The sequence below is a fragment of the Petromyzon marinus genome, chromosome 23 (genome assembly GCF_048934315.1).
Source record: "Petromyzon marinus isolate PM22_M1 ecotype Great Lakes invasive population chromosome 23, UKy_Petmar_22M1.pri1.0, whole genome shotgun sequence".
In the NCBI taxonomy this organism is placed as follows: domain Eukaryota; kingdom Metazoa; phylum Chordata; class Hyperoartia; order Petromyzontiformes; family Petromyzontidae; genus Petromyzon; species Petromyzon marinus.
In genome coordinates, this window is record NC_133689.1 from 9,976,959 (window position 1) to 9,995,456 (window position 18,498).

Here is an 18,498-nt window from a genome sequence, read left to right on the forward strand (position 1 = left end):
AATAATAATAATACATTATAGTAAATTGTATTATTATGATCGAGGTACGAGTTGCAGCGATGATGTGACGTCGGCAGGGCCCCCCCCCCCCCCCCCCCCCCGGCTCACTCGTGCACGTGGGGAGGGGGGCACTCCACTGGCCGCTGGGCAGGCACTGGATGCGCGCAGGACCCTGCCGCGCGTGGCCGACATCGCACGAGAAGTCCACCACGTCGTTGAGGTTGTAGCCGTGGCCGTGGAGCGTGCCGTGGGCAGGGCTGCCCGGGTGGCCGCAGCTGATGGCTGAGACGGGAGGGGAGGCGGGGCGGGGGGGGGGGCGGGGAGCGGTGAAGGGGGAGAGCCCGACGCACAGAGAGGGAGGAGGAGCACACACCCACACAGAGGAATAGAGAGGTGTCACGGTTAGTCGTTGCTTAACGCGCGTGGTGTGTTCACACTACGACGCGTTTTCGCTGTAGCGCGGTCCTGCCATTAGGGACCACTTTTCGCAGAATGCGGAACACTTCCCCTCTACCCCCCACCCCCCCCCTCCCCCCTCAATTACGTGGAACGTGCGCCGCTAGAATGCGGTTTGTAAGCGCTCAACGATGAACTACTTTCTTGAGCTGGGTGACTGAGTGGTGTGATACAGACGGCGGAAAGATACAGCGACGCGGCAGTATACCCTCAGATATTTGTTATGCCATCTCACCGTAAGTATACATGCATCGTTATCTCGTTAAACTTTATCGTTACGTTATTTTTGGGGGAAACTGTTTACGCCTGACGCGCTTTTTGCTGAACGCGGCACTTTTCGAAGAACGCATCTACTGCGTTAAACGAGGAACTACGGTACATACGGAGGAGGTATTTAACCATCTCTAGCCAACGGAGGCGAGCGTGATATAATAGCGTCCAGAAAATCTCGTCAAAATGTCTCCATACTCGAAGGAGCATCGCGTGGTACTGGTGGCCCAGAGCCAGAGGTGCCAATTCAACATTTGCATGGCAGGAGCGATCTTTTACCATTTGGCAGCCACTCTTTTTGCAAGTGATATTTATTTTATCCACCCCAGAAGCTATGTTGGGCCAAATTTTTTTCCCCAAGTATTTTAAATTATGACCTGATTAAGTCAAGCGCCCTAATCACATCATCACCCATGTGCATTTTTATCTCCAATTATTTGACGAATTACCTTTATGTCCTGTAAAATACTTTAACATAATAAGTTGTATATTTTTAGAAACGTTATATTACATGTATGCAAGCATTTGCTGTTCCCTTATACGTTGCATTACCTGCATTCATACCGCTGAGGACAAATGCATTATAGATTTTAATTAATATTTCTTCTGCCACGATGTCTCTACATTTTGCAAGGTATAGATAATTTGAGCATTAGACGTTCGCTGCATGTTGCCGGTTGTTATCCCTCCGGAGGTATTGAGTCAGTGGATTTTTATGGTAATTTCACTGAACACTTGTTTTATTCCACAGGACATTCAGTGTGCACGAACGTTTTTGCATTTGGACACGACACAAAAAAGAATAAATTGTAAATTATAATCAACGTCAGGCATGAGTGGCATTCTCACATGATTGCCATTCACTTTATTAAATGCAAGGCTGCTGCTTGATTTTTGTCGACATGAACTTTCTCGTCTTTTATCTCGAAATGCCTCGTCCATTAATGTGTCATTGCACCCGTGTTGCTAATTTCGGTAATGTGCTCACACACATGGGATTTGGACGGTTTTAATCTCCAGTGGAAGCATTGTGACCGCAATGTAAATTGCACATTACTATGGCAGTTGCAAGTCAGATGACTGCTGGTGACGACGTAGTACGGATTAAATTAGTCCTGGAGGAAAAGTGGCCTCCAAAAAACATCAACCTGCCGACGGTATATTGGGGCCTATTGTGGTTTGAACATCTAACTGTAATGATTACATAACAGTTACAATTTAAATAACTTTGAAAGTATACTTCTAGATAAAATCCATACCATAGAGAAAACGCAACACATTCGTCAATAACAATGTGGCCTTAAAAAAAAAACATTTTAAATAGGTAACGTTTTGGAAAATGGCCCTTCTTCATAGAACATAAATAGAGATGCCACAGAGACAGTGGATGATAAGAGATTGAGACTGCACTCTATACAGTGGGCGACTGATGAGAATTACACACTATTTTACTATTTTTTATTTTACCAGGTGAGGCGCACTGAGCTATATAGTTATTTTTTCAGAAGCGACCTGGCTATCACAAATGATAGCTGAGCGAAGTTGCTCATCAAGTGGAAATTTATAGCAGCCAAATACTCTCAACGCATGTTTCCAAATGTGGAGGGACAAACCGGAGGACCCGGAGAAACATCCATGCAGTCACGGTGAGAACATGCAAATTCCAAATATACAGGCGTCAGGATCGGTATCGAACTCAGGACCTCCTGCATAACAGGCGAGTTAGTTAACATCTTGCCATGGTGGCACCCTTACTTCACCACGGTGTTAAGTGCTAAGTGGTAGAATAGGAGCCCTCAGGAACAGTTTGGATGTCACTCGCCACTCACATGAATGGTGGCCGGGAAATAAATTCCGGTCTCTTCCTTACTAATTAGCATACGTAATTATCTGATATTTAGTTAGGTCAGGATTAATTATGTGGCCAATGTTACACATAGCATCTTGTCACCATTAACTACACAGTGATAGGGCAATTAGACATTGCTACCAGGAGCACTGGGAAATAATTGCCCAGGCATTACCATGGTTCAACCTTGGTAGAACAGAAATATTTTAATGAATGGAAAAAAGTTGACATCATTACATTTAAATATTTTCTCAATTAATAACTATGTTATACTTCCAGCTTCATAACAATGAAAAAAATAAGCGTCAGTACACATTCACAGTGCACTATTGAGTGATATACGCGACAGTCGTGAGTCTACCATGATAATTATGGTTAAATTACCTCTATGAGTAAAAGAGCACGGGGAGCCTTCATCTCGCAGTAGAATTACTAATATTATCAAGTCAACAGCACAATGGTTCACACAATTCCTCAGTGAGGACTACCCTAATCCAATAATAAAAAAATCTGCCCCATAAAGCATACGTGCATGTGCACGCTATGGCTGTATATTTTCTTGTCTGCATCATGAACCAACAGCAGGAGTGAGAGGTCACCGTGGCCAATGCTTGTCGATGCCACCACATCCCGCCTTCGCTTCCTTCCTTCTGCCAGATCCCATAGCTATTCATGAAGCTGACACCTGAACCACCAACGCCTTGTCCCTTATAGTCGCATCACCACAGTCGGGCATTCGGGTCTCCTCCTTTGTTGCCAACCGGCCTACCTCCCCTTCGGCCACCTGCCCTCCTCTAACCTGCACGTGCGTCTCGCCCATCACAACCCTCGCAACCAGATTCGTCGCAGGCACACTTGTAAAACATCATAATTTGAATTATCATAATTTTTAATTGTATGCATGTATGTCGACACTTCTTTCGCACTGTAGCAGTCAACTGTGATAATCGGAGGTGCGGGAAATGACATCACGAGCGCGTGCGAGTTACACGTTCTCACGGAATAAATGACGCAGCGCGAGGGTTACAGCGCTCCACTCGTGATCAATCGTAATGCTGCGAGTTCACACACCATACGGATTGTGCAATTTCTAACCATGGCTTTGGGCTGCCAACATTGCTGAACACCACTACTGCCCCTTGCCCCATTGCGTGTGGAGACACTGACCATTGGTTTTCGTGGGGGTGGGTTCCACGTTAATACGAGGAGCAGACACAATTGGTTTTGGCATTAGCATGGTAGGGGTGGCGGGGGGGGGTGGGGGGGGGGGGAAGTGCAGACTGGCACTGACACTTACGCACGCAAGCTGGGAAGTGCCCGGACCACTTGTGGTCCTGCTGGCAAATGCGCACGGATGAGCCCACGAGCCGGAAGCCCGGGTTGCACTGGTAGAGCACCGTGTCGCGATAGCCGTAGCTCTCGCCAATCACCTGGCCATTCACGATTGGCTCCGGCGCACCGCAGTGGCCCGCTGAGATGGCAACAAAAAGGGGGGCATCATCGCAATCGACGGAAGTCGTGAAGCGTGTCTGCGTGTGTGTGTGTGTATGTTTAACTGCTTTCACACCGTACGTAGCCAACCATGCTAATCGGAGGTGCGGATGAAGGACAGCGGACTGGACACGATCCCACGAGAGACTTGCAAAATAACTCGTCTTTTATTGGCCACTCACTATACGCTGGGTGCAGTAGTGGCGCTGACTTATTGGGGGTCCTAAGCTGAGCTCCTTTTTGAGGGGCCCCCTTTTCAATTCATGAACGCCCAGTGAGGTGGCAGAGAGCGCTCACACAACAGATATATAAATTATGTAACAAAGGGCATGCAGACCACAGAGATGCATTGAGACGAGACAAGAGAAGCAGATGAAAGACAGATGTAGAGATGAAAGGTGAGAGATATGCAAACAGAATCAGACCAAACTCTGTTCTTAAGACTGGATGAATCCGATGAGCTATGAAGCTCTTTTTCACAGACGCGCAGAACAAATGACATAGAGACGTAGATATATAGATGAGAGAGGACCGCGGAGAGCATACAGATGTAGTGAAATAAGATACGTAGGATGGAGACGTAGTGATAAGAAATGGTGCGATAACATGAATATCAGATGCACGTCACCGATGCAGTATCTGGTGCATACCTACTTTTCGCGTTACAATTCGAGGCCCTTGAGTTGCTTGGGACTCTAAACGTTAGATGTCTGTGCTCATACCTAAGGCCACCACTAGCTGAGCATCACGGACTACCCAGCATTAATTTTAATATTAATCATTGTGAGAAAAAAAAACCCTCAAAATCAAAGTTGGGTTGCTCCATCAAGATGCTCCAGTAAAGTACGGTAATTGCACCAAAACGTTCGGGAGTGATGTCACAGCAGCGTGACGAGACACACGCTGCTCGAAGACAGCTTTTGAAGTTAATGTTCTTCATTTTGACTTTTGAAATCTGAGCAAGAGAGCAGCACACCCATAGTCGAGGTACGGTTCCACGAGAGTTAGTATTCTTATATGAGTTGTCATCTTATAATAAAGGTTTTTGGGTTAGATCGCGTTTATTTATAAATGTGTCGTAACCCTCCACCACCCGACACGGCCAATCAGCAAAAAAAGTGTCACGTTGACAAAAAGACAAATAGTTCACTACTTTAGCCCACCGGTGTGTTGAAGAGTTAATCCACAACATTTACAGTTTGAGTACGACGTTTCGCTGGTAAATACTTCCAGCATCATCGGGCAATTCGCCAGAATGGCGATGATGCTGGAAGTATTTACCAGCGAAACGTCGTACTCAAACTGTAAATGTGGATTAACTCTTCAACACACCGGTGGGCTGAAGTAGTGAATTATTTGTCTTTTGTCAACGTGACACTTTTTTTGCTGATTGGCCGTGTCGGGTGGTGGAGGGTTACGACACATTTATAAATAAACGCGATCTAACCCAAAAACCTTTATTATGAATAATATTGGTCGCGAAAGCCTACGTGTTAAAATGAGTTGTCATCTTATAATCCACTTGCAAAGTGCTTATGTCAGAGCATACCGGGCTGAAAGGAAAAAAGGAGGTGGTAAGATGTAAATTTACTTCCAAATGTACAACTACTAAATAAATTAAACCCCTACTCACGGAGACTACAGAGCGCCGACTGACACAACAAGAGGAGGGTGGCAGTCATTTCTTCCAGCAAGCCAAAATTCAGCGGTGGGAATTCCACATTCCAGGACTGCCATGGCAAGGTCTACCCTCGCCATTCGATGGCGCCCACTGTTGTTGTCTCAAAAAATGGCTCTCGCCCATCCAACCCGGGCTGCACTGTGGCTCGAGCATGGAAGGCTGGCGCTTTCGCTCGAATGCACGACACCAATTGGATGGTCTGCGAGATCAAATCCCTTGGTCGGATCCAACTAATCGCCCCCTTCCGAGTCAACGCAGTTCGTTCGTGCCAGTTTGTGAGAAGTGGCTGTGGTCGCCTACTTGTATGGCGAGATTGAGCCCACCGTGCGACAGTTAGGATTTTCAATACTGTGCAAGTTGTACTTTTGAGTAAATTTTACATGACACAACCAAATATTTATCTCGCAGAGATTGGATTGCCACCTCCGAGGTACAGAAAATTGGAATATATACAGTATATATCTCACAATGCCGGAAGAGGGGAGAACCACACGTCTAGGTGTCATTCTTCAAAGTAATTATTCTGAAATGTCAACAATTCCCAGGGCGACCAAACCTCAAAGAGAATAAATTATTTGGCGATGCTGCTGCGTTGGCAGTGGTGCACAAGCACAATTAACAAATTAACTCCAATGCATCAGTCAATAACACTGTGTCCTGAACAGAAAACAAAGTATAAACTTCATATAAAATATATAATAAGCGATATTTCGGACAATAATGGGCCATTGTCCCAAAATATCACCGACCAAATATTTGGTTTCTCTTAAGGCCACGGTGGTTATCGCATGCGTGATGAACTTCTTTCGCGGCGTACGCAGCACCTCCGATTAGCACAGCTCGCTACGAACGGTGCGAAAGAAGTTAAATATACATATACACACGGTCGCGCTAATCGGAGATGTGTAGAGTGTTCCTCAAACCGAGCCACGATCTTGGGAAAACAGATACAAGTGGTAACCAACAGCGCAGCGCCGCATCTGCGTCACCAACCGCACGGGTAGCTACGTGCAGTCGCAAGGCCGGGGGGGGGGGCAGCGACCGGCTGGCCGGCCGGCACACGAGAAAGGGGGAGGTCCCCCGCCCCCCCACCAACCCCCACCGCCACCACCCTCTCCCGCCGTCAGGCGCTCATTACCGATGCACGAGGCGTCCGCGCCGCTCCAGAGGCCGCTGGCGAGGCACTCGCGCCCGGGCGAGCCCACCAGCGTGAAGGCCGAGTTGCACGTGAAAATGGCCGTCGAGCCGAACCAGGTCTGGGTGCCGATTTTGTTTCCGTTGGGAGGCGTCGGCAGCTCGCCGCACGATATTACTGCGTTCACGGGGGGAAGGCGGCAGCGGGAGAAAAAACAACACAAGAGGTTCGTGTCGAGTGCGTTAGTAGTGAAGTACCCTCGACCGTTTATGGAGTGCACGCTAAAGGGCCCCCGGTTCTTTGCACGCCGGATGAGTGACCTGAGGAGGCCCACAGTAGCCGTGTCAGAGCTGTGAGCCAGGCATTGCCGAGGGGCTCCTGCATTGATTTGTGCACTGTGCTCTGATCCCAGTTACCCGAGTTCGATTTCCAGTAATGAAAAACAGCAGCGGCACGTGGTTATCAGATCCTGTTGTAGACCTACCCCTAAGTCCGCCTCGCCTTAAATTTGCAGCGGTGCAGTGCGTGAACAGCAGCATTGAGAGACAAAGGTGGCCGGGCATAGTGCTGGCCACACAAATCCAGTTGCCCCTACGCAAGGATCTCTGTCTTCATGCGCATGCACACGAAATACACAATTATGTGGAGTAAATGCATTACTGCAATCGGATTGATGAATACAGGAAATGGTCATCTGTTACTTAGCGTGGGGCTGGGTGATTACTTACGATTGATTAAGCCATTGGCTTTAATTTGAAGCGATTCAACAAGAAACAAAAAAAAACGTTAACATTTTGCGAACGACGGTGCGAGCGGTTCGGGTGACCATGAGGACGGCAGTGGCTAACGCATCGGGCAGGAGCGCCCGAAATAATATCACGGGGGTTGTTATCTTTGAGAATAAGTCGACCGAGTGAATGTGCATTTTAAAAATGTAACCCGAGAAGTAATCAAGCGATCGAATTTCGATTACTTCGAAAAAAAAAAAACAAATATCGCATGATGTTGAATCAATTAGTCAGAAAACAACATCAAAAAAATCGTGCTTCGAAAACTGCACCTGCATGCTGTATCCGGTGTATAATTGCATTTAGATATCTGATGTGCATATTTATACATATGCATGTATAACCATTCATGTACTTACACGTTTGCATATACCATACACAATGCATAGCGGTTTCTCCCGAAACTAAAGCAAAAGCGTGCCATTTATCCTTACAACAATAATACACAAAAGTGAGTGACGGGGGGGGGGAGGTTAGTGTCCTTCATTGGGGAGCCCATGAATGGCTTTAATGGATGAAGACATCAGAATACCAATCACAGCCATCAATCTCGAACGAAGCCGTATGGCTGTGATAACACTCGGCGCAAAAAAAAAAAAACGACCCACTGCACTGCCTGCAATTGCAGCCCTGAATCTTAATTTCTTCACAGTGGCCCTTTCACCGTCGAATGCAAGTCGGATTTTACGCGGCGTCTAAAAAGGAACCGCATCTGAAGGCGCTGCACGGGAACAGTGGTCATGATTCATTCCACAGAGAGGCAGAGAGAGGGGGGGGGGGGTGAGGAGGTGGCAGTCAGTCATGAACTTGAACATGGGGAGGGGGGTCCCCCCCCCCCCCCCATAGCACAGGTGACTGCGGGAATGGATTTCCAGACTAAGGGTGGGGGGAGAAGCAGAGGGGAACGAGCACCAAATTGAACCGCATCTGAAGGCGCTGCACGGGAACAGTGGTCATGATTCATTCCACAGAGAGGCAGAGAGAGGGGGGGGGGGGTGAGGAGGTGGCAGTCAGTCATGAACTTGAACATGGGGAGGGGGGTCCCCCCCCCCCCCCCATAGCACAGGTGACTGCGGGAATGGATTTCCAGACTAAGGGTGGGGGGAGAAGCAGAGGGGAACGAGCACCAAATTGAATGCGTTTAATTTTGCAGCCTTTTACGCAGATTAAGCCAGTTGCATGTATCACAGTTCGGGGTGGCTAGTGATGACAGTCGGCTTGACAGTCTTCACAGTGTAAGCTCAAACTTAAAGTGTCTTTAACGCTCACGTCAGCATGCAATAATTATCATCTGAACTAAACAATAATTTATATCACCTGGAAAGGTCCACCGAGCTGCATAGCTCTTTTGCAGAAGTAACCTGGCAATAAATGATAGCTCAACGAAGTGGCTAATCATGTGGGAAATACTTTGAAGACATGATTCTACACGTGCAGGGAAAAACCGGAGGACCCAGAGAAAAATCACCGCGACCACGGGGAGAACACACAAACTCCAAATGTCAGTCGGAATCGAACCCACAATCTCCTGCATACCAGGCAAGGGAGTTAACATCTCACCACCGCAGCACCCAGACATCTGCATTGGCAACTCCAAGTGCATGGACTCAGTGTTGGCTGAAGACAACCACCGTTGACCTACCACATGTGTACATGTAATAGAAATCCTGACGGAGCGATGGGCTGAGTCAACCCATGATTGTCCGTCATTTTTGGCCAGGTAGCTTATGAAAAAAGAGCTATATAGCTCAGTGGGTCTTACCTGGCAGAAAAAAAATTGTTTATCTTAGTTTCACATGTTTTGAAGGATATATACGTACGATTGCAACAGCCTATGTTGTCAGGTATGATTTCTCCTGTATCATTAAAATGAGATGTCAACAGTGATTGTCACGTAGGGATGCTGGCTTCCATCATGCAAATGTGAACTGCCACCACTGGCTCAAGGCCACCAAGCGAGATGAGCACTGCCGCATTCATCAATTGAGCAGAGGTGCTGAGATTGACTTGACTCTTTTAATCTTCACGCGGCAACTTTAGGCTCCAGTCGATTAAGTGAGATGCGCACGCACATTTTGCAAAACATAAATCAGTGGCGATGCGTTCATGGCATGGGGTACACACTCACGGTAATTACAACGCCACTGTGGCTGCAATATGCTGCCCTCCTTTACATTTTAATAAGCACAGGCGAGTGACACTCCCACGATGCTGACAGACAAGCGGCGTGATCAAGGAAGGGGCAGCACATACTTTCGCAGTACGGCCTGTCGCTGTCCCAGTTCCAGGACCCATTCATTCCGCAGGTGATGACTCTGGGTCCCTTCAGGTGGTATCCGGGGTTGCAGGTGAACAGGATTTGTGTCCCGTAGGAATTCCTGCTCTCGCCCAAATACCTCCACCCTCCATTCTTGAGAGAAAAGCTGTCGAGCCTTTGGCACATTGTCACTGTAACGGGAGGAGGAGGAGGGGCGGGGGTAGATGATCATCACACACTCATGTTAGTCGTGCACCTCAGAGATCAACCATGCCATTTTGAGGCAGACGGGGTCAATGAATATGACTCGGAACAATGTGGTTACGTAACGGGCCAAACTGTGCCGATAAGGATCACCTACAGTAGGTTGAACCCGGTCTAGGGTTTCTCTCGTTTACGTAAAGCTAGCGGAACACAGCCAGCTGTACCATGGATACACCGCAGTAAGATGACCCGCCCATACTGGACATGAATGAAGAAAAGAGCATCATAGCTCATCGGATTCCTGCAGTCTAAATAACGATTCTGTTTGGGATAGTTGATTGGCAGGTCGCGTGTAGTGGGGTAAAGTACGGACGCTCCCATCTCTTCTTCCAAGAGGTCTGGCAGGGAAGAGCAGGCCAAATATCCTCCCTAGAGAGGCTTTCTCAGGGTGCCCTTAAGAGGGAGGCATTGCTTTAGAAATAAACAGAACTGGCCATTGCATAACTGTCAATTAAGAATTTAATGTTAGCCACGAGTTAAAAAATTCAGCTCAGGGATGCCGCCGTCGAAGAGAGCTCGACCCACATTAAGAAGGTTGCGAGTTCAAATCCTGGTTGTGGGTTGACTGCCCATCATCCCTCAGGTGTGGATCAAGTAAGCAACGCTCACGATTCATAACGTTTCTTTTTAGTAAAAATCGTGCAGGTATAACGTCTATAATCCTGCACCATCCAACGCGGGCAAAGAGTGCCATTTGATTTGGTTTTTCAGCAATGTTGAAAAGGAAGAAAAATGTTGAAAACTTTACGTGACGTTTTCGATCGAGATTACAACCAGCGACATCGGGTGTGACCAAAAGCTCAGCTATCACGTGAGATCTAACCCATTGGAGATTGATTATGAATAATATCGGTGATGAGAGCCTGCGAATAAAATTAAGTAAACAACATATTTTGGGAATAAAACTATTCAACCATAGAGGCAATGGTTTTTAGTGAGCACCTATTAAGGCCCCATCAGCTTTGTAACCGTATTAGATATTGTACGCATTTTAAGGCTGGGTCACACTAGCAGAGGCCCTAGATCACGGGTCCCCAACCGACAGGCCGCAGACCGATACCGGTCCATGGCCTGTTAGGAACCGGGCCGCACAACAGCAGGAGGTGAGCGGTGAGTCGGCGCGTGGAACCCGCCCATTATTTTATTATTTACCACTTCCCTCCGCGCCTCTTTCCCGCACTGCGTACTTGTCTCAGTCACAGTTTTGGTAAGCCCCACAAGCTAACCCCTAGTAGCCAAAATGAGTAATAAACAACGTCACTGGAGAGCTTCTTTGAAAAGGGGGAAAGACCCAATGATGATCCCCCGCCCCCTCCCGGTCCGTGAAAAAAATTTGTCTTCCACGAAACCGGTCCCTGGTGCCAAAAAGGTTGGGGACCACTGCCCTAGATAGATGCAGATACCACTGTCCACCGATTATGTGCATGACTGGAGATTAACCCCAAGTGGCTGGGTTCGTAGCGCAGTGCCTTAGCCAAAGCATCACTGCCACTCGAGATACTGAAGCACACAATCACAACACATTAGGATTGGCACCTGTCAATTATTTCCCAGGACATTCAAATTTCAGTTTTTTTGTCAGTTGCTCATGAGTAATACACCAGTTTAACACGTAGGCTTTCGCGACCAATATCATACAAAATACAGTTTTTTTGGGTTAGATCGCGTAAATAAATGTGTCGTTAAATCCGCCACCACCCGACACAGCCAATTTGTCACTTAAACAGAACATGACAAATCATTACTAGTACAGCACACCGGTGTGTTGGGGAGCAAAGCCACAACATTTACAATCTGAGTACGACATTTCGCCTTTTGGCATCATCTGGTGAAGCACCAATTGGGTCGAGGCTCAAAAGAAAGCCGTCCCTTGATGTGGACCAATCAGTTTCAAGGACAATGCATATATTATCATATTATGTTTTTTTGTTTGCATTTCGACTGCAGGTATTATGGTTAATGCAGACATGAATCCTTTTAGAAAGGTTTCAGTTTTGTTGCCAGAAAAAAGGGGAAAAACCCTATAATTGTGTTACCAATTGGTTTCTTGGTGACTATGGTCCCAGCTGCCTTGAGATCATTGACAAGATCCTCCCGTGTAGTTCTGGGCTGATTCCTCACCGTTCTCATGATCATTGCAACTCCACGAGGTGAGATCTTGCATGGAGCCCCAGGCCGAGGGAGATTGACAGTTCTTTTGTGTTTCTTCCATTTGCGAATTATTGCATTAACTGTTGTCACCTTCTCACCAAGCTGCTTGGCAATGGTCTTGTAGCCCATTCCAGCCTTGTGTAGGTCTACATTCTTGTCCCTGACATACTTGGAGAGCTCTTTGGTCTTTGCCATGGTGGAGAGTTTGGAATCTGATTGATTGGTTGCTTCTGTGGACAGGTGTCTTTTATACAGGTAACAAGCTGAGATTAGGATCACTCCCTTTAAGAGTGTGCTCCTAATCTCAGCTCGTTACCTGTATAAAAGACACCTGGGAGCCAGAAATCTTTCCGATTGAGAGGGGGTCAAATACTTAATTCCCTCATTAAAAATGCAAATCAATTTATAACATTTTTGACATGCGTTTTTCTGGATTTTGTTGTTATTATGCCTCTCACTGTTCAAATAAACCTACCAGTAAAATTATAGACTGATCACTTCTTTGTCAGTGGGCAAACATACAAAATCAGCAGGGGATCAAATACTTTTTTCCCTCACTGTAAATGTCCAAAGGATGGAGCAATTTTTTGGGCTATCATTTGTGGCGAGGTCGCTTCTGAAAAATAAGTTAATACCTCAGTGGGCTTTGCCTGGTAGGATGGGGATGGTTTAGTTTCATTTGTATGTCTTTGGGTGATTCGTTGACCTTTCTTGTACTTTGCACTATCATGTTTTTGTACTGTTTGTTGCTGTAACGTTCTTTCTCACCCCTACTGGACATCAGTTAAAAAAGAGCTTCATAGTTCATGGGATTCTTCCAGTATGAATACATATTCTGAATATGATTCTGATTAGTGCGTCGCACCTCTGCAGCTCGGAGGCTGGTTCAAGTTGCTCCACTTGCCCGAGCTCTGGCACACAGCGAATGCCGTTTCACCTGGAGCCGGGCTGTAGCCCGGTCGGCATCGGTACTCCACGCGAGCGCCCACCACCAGCTCACGGCCCACCACTGTGCCATCTGCTGGGGGCCGTGGCACCCTGCATGAAATGGCTGCAACCCGGGAAATGAACGACAAACGACGGCAAATTCAACAAGTTCCACTCCTTCATCGTCTACACGACGACTTTTAGTAATAATAACCACACTCTTTATCTCAACCACTACCGCAAAACCTCGCTGATCTCGTCATAGCACGAGCTCTGGTCATCCTCACAGCAGTGGCTTTTGGCTGGCCGTTGAACAAAGACGGCCAATGCGTCGCGCGCTTTCAGATGCGCTTCCGTGGCCGTCTGGAACGCTCTTTCTTACGATGTTAGGAAGCCACTGGCAGCTATACACCATTAAATCCAGATTGAAAACGAATTTCTTGAGAACTGCATTTTGTGTTTTCGTTTGTTGTCCTCCCCCCCCCCCCCCCGCGCCTCCATTTAGCACGGTTGGCGAAACAAGTTCAACATACATACGTGCATGTTATAGGATAAGATCGTTCTGCAGGAGTGCTGTGAGGCTGTGGAGACACTGCACGTGGGGCAGTAAATATAAGGCAAAAGGTGCAGCCCTGCAGGTTGCTCGCTCATGCCATTGCTTATGGAAGGGCCCCCACTAGAGGGAGCTCTCGAGAGCCAAACTCTTGAAAGCTCCCTCAAAGCTCAGTGGTCTTCATTGCAAGGCCCCGTGGGGCCATTGGCGGCCCTCTGCTGGCTTTTAGTGCGGACCCCTGACGTGCGCCACCGCCCCCTACAATACACAAATGTGAAACACATCCCCCATCATCATCATCGTGTTGCTGTAAAAACCCACAATGGTTTCAAATGTGTGGCGGCCCTCGCACTGATTATGTCTTATCGGCTAAAGTGAGCACCCCCCCCCGCCCGCCCGCCTCTTAAAATTAGTGAAGAACACTAAAGCCCAAGACAAGTGCTGATATCAATTAATGCCGGTGGGCACAGTTATGAATCAATAAAAGCATGATTTGGAATAAGCGTGAAGCGCTAATAATCATTGTACCACTACATAACACGTTATTGTCCCACGTATCCTTGGTTATATTGGCTATCAAGTGCAACAATTTTGCACACGATAACAAAAAAACATCTCAAAGCCAAGTTATATAATAACTTGAGGACAATATACATGCAAATTAACATAGCACATAAATCATCCCAATACCGAAGTAACTATCATGAATTGCTCACCTCTTCTCTAAGAGTACAAATGCGTAAAACAAAAATGTTGTGGAATGGAAGAGCCGCATGCGCACGTGAATTTTTGCAGACTGAGCGGCCCTCTCAGTGCTCCGTCCCCCGAGCCATGCCCCCAAATCACAATCCCACACAGTCGCAGGAACTCTCTGTCATTATTGGATCGACTCACACACCACAGCCCACTTTTGGACATCCAACAATCGTGGCAAGTGAAGTGGTGGAATGGGCGAGTTTTTGTCCGGAATCGGCTGCATACAATTTACAAAAAATATATATATTTTTAATATTCCAATTTTGAATGAAAATCGTGTTGATAAAAAGTGGCCCAGTGAACACCAAAATATTTGCACGAGAGTAGAGGAATGCCTTTCTCAGGGAAGACCGCTGGAGAAGTGTTACGCTACTTTTGGTAAAACACATCATAGCATGTTTAAAATATATCAACACAACTGCTTACATAATTTCGATTTTACCTTCAACAAAATAACTTTCAATTCGCAAGTAAACTTAAGCCTTGATGAGACCAAACTCTCAACCATTATTATAAGAGAGTCTTTAATAATTCCAAGGTCAGGGTTAATGGGAAAATTTCTCTGTACGCCGAAACGTAAAACAGATCGCATACCGAATTTTTCTCACCATGATGCAAATCTAATTAATATTAAAAGCTAATTAAGCACATAATCGGCTTTGTAAATATTATATTACTCAGCATATTAGGAACTCGACAATGATGCATTGCTTCATGGCATTTCACGTTGCTTGAAAAATAATTACTTCTCAAATATGAAACTCTGACAGAGAATGCAGGGAGATGAATGCTCTAAATAAATATAATGGACAGCCCATGAACAGCAGGGATTTAAACAAGACATGGTACAACACAGAATAACAATTAGCTGTAGAGCTACGGCTGTAAATGAAAGTGAAAATGTCAAATCTCTCTCTGCTCACATGATCACAGGTACAACACTCATATCTATTGGTATCTCATAACCAGAAGTGGAAATTCCACATTCCTATGAGAGGGTGTTAGAGTTTTCCAGATGGAAACTGTTGGCAGTCCACTAAATAGCACCTATTTTATTAACCCAGGAGGGAGGATTGGGCCAATTGGCTGCAAACCGGAATTCAAATTGCAATCATTCGATTGTGAGTAACAATGCGTTCCTGTATTAAACTACTTGAAGTTAGTTCGGGGCTGGCAAAGTGATGCAGAAGTCAGAGCACTGACGCTTGTGATAAACCGGGTCATCAAATTGTAGAATCTTGATGGTTAGAGCTCGGCCACAAATGGCTGCACAAATATTTAAATATTAGATTTTCACCGAATTTGTACTTCACTATCATACAGAGTGTGTTACAAACTGCGACACCGACTGTGGATTTTTTGGGGAACGGTTCCCGCGGAAACTCTTCTGCGTCATTCTATGAAACACAAGGCGCGCTGCTCTGCGACATGCCTCAATGGAGGATCCCTTTGTCTCGTGACGCTGTTGATAACGACAATTGGAATACGTTAGAACAAGGTGAAACAAAAGATATTTTCGTAAAAAGGCCCAAATTAATCGAACAGTTTTCATACTCGCGGGTCAACACCACGGTTAAATCGAACAAACCAATGGGGCAGGTCGGTGAGGTGCGTGAACTCCGGCACTTTCTATCCATTCATTTTAAAAAAAAAATGTAATAACCAGTATCTAAACAAATGAAAACAAAAATGTTTAATTGCATTAACCCCCAAAAAAAAAAAGATCACAGCTCAATGTCCCCCCCTGCACGTCCTAATTTTGCATGCGCGTCACATTTACATGGACCGGCCAACCGCGGATCCAAACGAGTCGCGCGTTGACTTCTGTGGCGCGCCTCGCCCATCACTTACCCTGACACGCGGGCACCGGCGCGTCCCACAGGTGCCAGCCGGCTGGCGATCGGCGACAGGTGGCGGCACTTTGGCCAATCATGCGGTACCCGGGGTGGCAGGCCCAGCGCACTACGGCGCCCGCATGTCCCCCCGTCTGGCTCTGTACACTCCCTTGCCGGGGTGCAGCTGGTGTGCTGCAGTACGCAGCTAGTGCACACACACAAAGACAAAGACAAAGGTTCCCTGTGTAGCCTTGACAGACTGCTGGGGCAAGTGCTATTAGCGAGCGGCACCTATGAAGGCCGGCACGGCACACGAGGGGGTGGGTGGACAGCACCGCGCCCGGCCGTCTTTGTCTGCCCAGTGGCGATGTTTACTACACACCGCACCAGGTACTCATTTGAGGCTGAATCGACCTAGTGCGCACACATACGAACAAAGACCCCCCGTGTATTCGTACAGAGCGCTGCAGCAAGGACTGTTATAGTAAGCGTCTATTGCAGCCGGCACGGCGCACGAAGCAGTAGTGTGGTCATAAAACATAATCGGGACAGCTTTGTCTCCACCCCCCCCCCAACAGTCTACCACAGCAGGCACACATTTAAGGCTGAGCTGAGCTAGAGGAAGCCCAGAACAGTTTTAGACACCGCTCGTGAAATGATGGTCGCCGTGACAATGGGTCACTGGGATCGTAGCACAATTCGTGAACTGCTTTGCCCAACGCTCCACGCAATGCTAACCCATCCAGTGCAGTGATCAAAACAGACATGGATATGAAGAAATTATTTTAAACGTTGCTTTTGCGTGTCCCCTCGATATCCGCTGTGTATTGCTTGCTGGAGTATATAAGCCTGCTGACGGCAGTGTCGGGTGGCGTGAGGGAATAGACGCGTGACAGAAATGAGAATGAAGCTTCACAAAATCCCTACACACCCGACTGTTTAACGGCTCACAGCTCACCAGGGAAACTTAATGTTTTAGCTCTGCTATGTCATTTTTAAAGCATGTCTCCCACGTGGCGGGTAAAATTAAAATCGTGCCCCACTTCCGAGTGAGTTTTATGCACTAATGTGAAACGCCTACAGATTTCGGTGTGAGAAACGTATTAAAATAACCAGGTTAACTAAAATGATTAGGTCAAAAGGCAGTGTTCGCTCATACAAAACAATCTTTTCTGCGCATTAGCCTGAGCCAGAACAGAAATGTCATGTTCTTTTAGGCTGCGACCAGTCTTTCCTCATGAAAACCAGTGCTATTTTGTAAAATCCTAAATATGCAATTTTGCTCGAAGTACCTCAAGGTATTGCATGGCAGTAACAAGATACTTCAGGTAACTTATTCTTGTTATTTAAACATTGCATGCTCGAGGTAAAACATCCGTACGTCTAAATGCCTTTGAACAAATTAAAAAAGAAAAACTGGAAAGTCCACAAGTATAGATGTACAGCGTCGTATAAGATAAATTTAAGAACATCAAGAAGGTGTGCGTTGCATTTGTAGCAACATCGCTTGATGTCAACATGCTGTGTGCAGTGCTGGCCCTAGAGGGCCACGGCGTGCGGTGTAGCGACATCGCGGATACCACAGGGGCGTGGGTGTAGAACCGGCCCTAGAGGGGCCCGCTGTAGCGGTGTAGCGACATTGCGGATACCACAGGGGCGTGGGTGTAGAACCGGCCCTAGAGGGGCCCGCTGTAGCGGTGTAGCGACATCGCGGATACCACAGGGGCGTGGGTGTAGAACCGGCCCTAGAGGGGCCCGCTGTAGCGGTGTAGTGACATCGCGGATACCACAGGGGCGTGGGTGTAGAACCGGCCCTAGAGGGGCCCGCTGTAGCGGTGTAGCGACATTGCGGATACCACAGGGGCGTGGGTGTAGAACCGGCCCTAGAGGGGCCCGCTGTAGCGGTGTAGCGACATCGCGGATACCACAGGGGCGTGGGTGTAGAACCGGCCCTAGAGGGGCCCGCTGTAGCGGTGTAGCGACATCGCGGATACCACAGGGGCGTGGGTGTAGAACCGGCCCTAGAGGGGCCCGCTGTAGCGGTGTAGCGACATCGCGGATACCACAGGGGCGTGGGTGTAGAAC

At 47.3% G+C, this 18,498-nt stretch overlaps 1 protein-coding gene across 2 annotated transcripts in view; it reads right to left on the bottom strand.

The window, feature by feature from the left end:
• The window catches only part of LOC116945092 (CUB and sushi domain-containing protein 1-like), a 630,678-nt gene that overhangs the window by 76,683 nt on the left and 535,497 nt on the right, over window positions 1–18,498 (bottom strand). For both annotated transcript variants that reach the window (XM_032959197.2, XM_032959196.2), the window contains exons 49-54: window positions 16,430–16,618; window positions 13,208–13,393; window positions 9,924–10,118; window positions 6,886–7,059; window positions 3,873–4,046; window positions 109–282 (exon numbers count right to left, since the gene is read on the bottom strand). In XM_032959197.2, the coding sequence (XP_032815088.2) occupies window positions 109–282; window positions 3,873–4,046; window positions 6,886–7,059; window positions 9,924–10,118; window positions 13,208–13,393; window positions 16,430–16,618 (1,092 nt within the window). The remainder of the gene's footprint in view (window positions 1–108; window positions 283–3,872; window positions 4,047–6,885; window positions 7,060–9,923; window positions 10,119–13,207; window positions 13,394–16,429; window positions 16,619–18,498) is intronic.